This window comes from Sprattus sprattus (assembly GCF_963457725.1).
Source record: "Sprattus sprattus genome assembly, chromosome: 1".
Classification (NCBI taxonomy): Eukaryota; Metazoa; Chordata; class Actinopteri; order Clupeiformes; family Clupeidae; genus Sprattus; species Sprattus sprattus.
The window spans coordinates 71,950,990-71,955,989 of NC_137920.1; the positions used below are offsets into that span (position 1 = coordinate 71,950,990).

At 47.0% G+C, this 5,000-nt stretch overlaps 1 protein-coding gene across 1 annotated transcript in view; it reads left to right on the plus strand.

The window, feature by feature from the left end:
- The window catches only part of pcxa (pyruvate carboxylase a), a gene marked incomplete at its 3' end in the record, with an annotated part of 97,964 nt that overhangs the window by 70,633 nt on the left and 22,331 nt on the right, over window positions 1-5,000 (plus strand). Inside the window, exon 10 of the mRNA XM_080846487.1 lies at window positions 2,186-2,368. Within this exon, the coding sequence (XP_080702613.1) occupies window positions 2,186-2,368 (183 nt within the window). The remainder of the gene's footprint in view (window positions 1-2,185; window positions 2,369-5,000) is intronic.

The window sequence follows — 5,000 nt, forward strand, 5'->3', positions numbered from 1 at the left end:
GAGTGAGTGAGTTTCCGTATGTCTGGTTGTTGATGATTAGTGTGATCGGTGACGTTGATGGTTAGCGTGATCGGTGACGTTGATTATCCGTGTGTCTGGTTGTTGATGATTAGCGTGATCGGTGACGTTGATGGTTAGTGTGGTCGGTGACGTTGATGGTTAGTGTGATCGGTGACGTTGATGGTTAGTGTGGTCGGTGACGTTGATGGTTAGCGTGATCGGTGACGTTGATTATCCGTGTGTCTGGTTGTTGATGATTAGCGTGATCGGTGACGTTGATGGTTAGTGTGGTCGGTGACGTTGATGGTTAGTGTGGTCGGTGACGTTGATGGTTAGTGTGATCGGTGACGTTGATGGTTAGTGTGGTCGGTGACGTTGATGGTTAGTGTGATCGGTGACGTTGATGGTTAGTGTGGTCGGTGACGTTGATGGTTAGTGTGGTCGGTGACGTTGATGGTTAGTGTGGTCGGTGACGTTGATGGTTAGTGTGATTGGTGACGTTGATGATTAGTGTGATCAGTAACGTTGGTGCCGCCATTTACATTCTAACATTCTGTCACCAACTGACGGGCTTGTGGATTATGGTGCAGAGTGCATGTATTCAGCATTGATGGAGAAGTCAGTAATGTGTGTTTAAAAGTAGTATTGCTTAAGTTTGTAAATGTGACAGTTTGTGTGTAGGACTAATGTGTGTGTGTGTGTGTGTGTGTGTGTGTGTGTGTGTGTGTGTGTGTATGTGTGTGTGTGTGAGATTAATGTGGTGGTGACCAGTGAGAGTGGTGATTTTGTAATGATCTTCATCTCCTCGTCATCGGTCATATTTCAGTGCAAGTTTTGTTATGAGGTGGTGAGAAACTCAGATTTGATTACTGCTGTGGTGTACTTTTATAATGATGTTAAGGTCCTGTGCGATGTCTTCAGCAGTAGTTTATGAATGGAGATGTTAAGACATTCATGAAGTCTTCTTCAGCAGGAGTTTATGAATGGAGAGGTTAAGACATTCATGAAGTCTTCTTCAGTTTATAAATGGAGATGTTATTGCACTCACAATGTATTGGGGCCCGGGGACACACCAAATTCCTCTTTTGGGTCTTGAGCTATTAAAGTCTGAGACCAATGGTTTATTGCATATCAAATGAAAATCAGCCACCCATAAAAAATGATTTGACCACAAGGAATTTGTGATAATTGTTGATAATTGACTGATCATGTTGATTGGCATATGATGTTTTGTATTTACTGGCGTGTCATGATTGGTGTTGACTGGCATGTGTGTGTGTTGATCAGCTTGTATTTTCCATTTTAATCTTTTGATTGGCTGTCTGATTTGCCGATGTTCCCTGATTGGTAGTCTAATGTTTCGATGTGTTTTGATTGGCTGATGTGTTTAAGAGTGATGGTAGGCTGGTAGGGCCAGTTGGCTTCTTTAAAGCAGCAATAAGTAGTTCTGTCCCGAAACTAGCAAGCAAAAACCTTGCAAACACCACACTGATAGACGCTTGCCAACACACTAACTTGTGTCTTTTGGCAGTAAAGCTGGTAATGTAATGCTGTGAAAGCTTTTCTTTCTGTCGGGTGTACCAGCCCGGGAAAACAGAACTATGTTGTGCATATCCTGCATGGCTAGTGGGAAAGACACAGGTTTATATCTGTCCTTCATAGACCCTATGCTTTAAAAATTAATATGAGGATGGTACCCAAACTAGTTGCCTATAAATCCATACCTCAAAAAGTGTCAAATTGTTGCAGAGTGTTGCTTTCACATCAGCTGACCATATAAACAACCATTACTGGCAGTAGCCTACTGTTGTGCTGCATCTGAGTCTGGTTTAAACTAGCATCTCATATTCTCTTTGTGTCTACCCCCCCACTCCCGCTCCTTCCCCCTCTGTCTCTTTCTGTCTCTCTCACTCTCTCCCTCCTTCCCCCTCTATCTCTCTCCGTCTCTCTCACTCTCTCCCTCCCTCCTTCCTTCCCCCTCTCTCCCTCTCTCCCTCCCTCCTTCCCCCTCTATCTCTCTCTGTCTATCTCGCTCTCTCCCTCCCTCCTTCCCCTCTATCTCTCTGTCTCTCTCACTCCCTTCCTCCCTCCTTACTCTCTCTCTCTCTGTCTCTCTCCCCCTCTCTCCCCCTCTATATCTCTCTCTCTCTCTCTCCCTCTCTCCCTCTCTCCCCCCCTCCCTCAGGTGTTCCGGAGTGGTGAGGGGATGGGCATTCGTCTGGACAGTGCGTCTGCGTTCCAGGGCGCGGTGATCTCTCCGCACTACGACTCTCTGCTGGTGAAGGTCATCTCCAGCGGGAAGGACCTGCCTGCCGCCGCCGCCAAGATGAGCCGCGCGCTCGCCGAGTTCCGTGTGCGCGGTGTCAAGGTAATGCCCATGTGACCAAAACTGATTCCCCCAACACACACACACACACACACACAGACACAGACACACACACTAACACACACACTAACACACACACGTCATCCTCCTTTAAATCTGATCCTTTCTTTTCCAGCTTTCTCATATTCATCTGCTCCCCATGAATCTCATTTACACACACACACACACACACACACACACACACACACACACACACACACACACACACACACAGAGACACACACACAGACACACACACACACACACACTCTTTCACTCACACACACACACACACTCTTTCACTCACACACACACACACACTCTTTCACTCACACACACTCTTACACTCACACACACACACACACACTCTTACACTCACACACACACACACACACACACACCCTCTCAATCACACACACACACACACACACACACACTCTCACTCTCACTCTCTCACACACACACACACACACACACCTTTTTTTCCCAGAGCTGATGCTTCCTGTGTGTTTGGAGAAGAATGTGAAACTGTGAAACAAACTATCATGTGACGGAGAGGGGCACACTGTCTCTGTCCCGTCTTTTTCTTCAGCTTCTCGCGCTGTCACACGTTCTGCCTCTCACCATCTCTGTGACACACACACACACACAGACACACACACACAGACACACACTCACTTTGTGCTCTCTCTCTTCTCAGTGTCTCGGGAGAGCGATTTCCATCTGTTTCTTCTCAGCGTTCTCAATTGTAATCTAGTGCTTCTGTAGCAGAACAAACACGCATTCGAACGACAGAAAACAAGTTCAGGCAAAATATCCTCATGTAGTTCCCGCATAGAAAGAAAACACACACACACACACACACACACATCTCTGCCTGGTGTTCCTCTCTTCCGCTCTCAGTCTTCCTCTCTTAATGCTGTCTCTTACTCACCCTGTTTCTCTGTACACTCACACTCACACACTCTCTTTCAAACACTCACACTCACACACTCTCTTTCAAACACTCACACAAACTCACACTCTCTTTCAAACACTCACACTCAAATACACACACAGTGGCGTATTGTAGTCATGACGGGCCCAGGTGATTTTTATAAAGGGGCCCCCCTAGTGAACGCTAGTTACTATCGTAGCGTTCCCTACTTCCGCTTATGATTTTGTTATAAATTGCTACTATTTTCCCCCCAAAATGATAAAACCATGACATGAGATAAGTTTGCCTTTTCAATAGCATATATAGCAACACACACTACTAGCAGTTTAACAACATTTAGTCTTTGAACACAAGCATATCTGAGAGGCGAAATTTTGATGCAGTACTGTGTGTTTGGGGGGGCCCGTCGAGAGATGTATGTAGGCTATATCTTTGGGCCCCGACACCCCCGGGCCCAGGTGCAGCCGCACCTGCTGCACCTCCTATAGTTAACGCCCCTGCACGCACACACACACACACACACACACGCACACACACACACATACACATTAACACACTCACACTCACTTTTTACTTTCATTCTTTCTACCCTCTCCTCCCTCTAGTCCCTCTTCTCAGTCTATTTCAGTTTCTCCCCCTCTGTTTTATCCTCTCTCTTTCTCTATCTGCCTCACACTCTCTCTCTCTATCTCTCCCTCCCACTCTCTCTCTCTCCCTCTCTCCATCACACTCTCTCACCCATTCTCTCTCACACTCTCTCTCTCTCTCTCTCTCTCTCACACTCACACTCTCTCTCTCTTTCTCTCTCTCTTCCACTCTTTCAGTCTCTTTCTCTTGTGCTCTGTTGTCTAGAGATGGGAAGAAGTCCAGGATGAGTGGTGAACTTGGATGGCTTTTAGCTGCTCCATAAACCATAGCTACTCCTACAAAACTGCCGTTATAGCACTTTCTTAAGCAGATGCTTAATTTTCTCAACTTAAACAGTATATGTGTGTGTGTGTGTGCGCGCATGTATGTGTGTGTGTGTGCGCGCCTGTGTGTGTGTGTATGTATGTGAGTGTGTGTGTGTGTGTGTGTGTGTGTGTGTGTGTGTGTGTGTGTGTGTGCGCGCGCCTGTGTGTGTGTGTGTGTGTGTGTGTGTGTGTGTGTGTGTGTGTGCATGCGCGCCTGTGTGAGTGCGTGCGTGCATGCATGTGTGTGTGTGTGTGTGTGTGTGTGTATGGGTGTGAGCGAGTCCATAGCTCTCCTTGTCAGTGTGTATTTGGCGCTATGCATCATGGGCTTGGCCTTTAGCTGTTACTGTGTGTGTGTGTGTGTGTGTGTGTGTGTGTGTGTGTGTGTGTGTGTGGTGCTCAGGGCAGCCAGAGGAAAGCTTCAGACAGAAGGTCCAGTCGGCCACACTCAGAACCGCAGGCCTGTAAAAGTGAGCTATTAGCCTTCCCTCCGGTTCTATTGGCTCCAGAACCCAGAGGAGTGTAGAACGGCGGATCTCGAGTTCTGATTGGTGGGATTTTAGATTCCATTTGTAAGTTTCTCTGCACCACCAACTTGAGGCTAATTTCTAACAGTGAGTCATGTTCTCACACCTTCGCACACACGCGCTTGCACTCGCACTCGCACGCACACGCACACGCACACGCAAGCATTCACAGTCACACACACAAAAAAGGGAAGGCATTTTGTCATTTACAGTTTTTT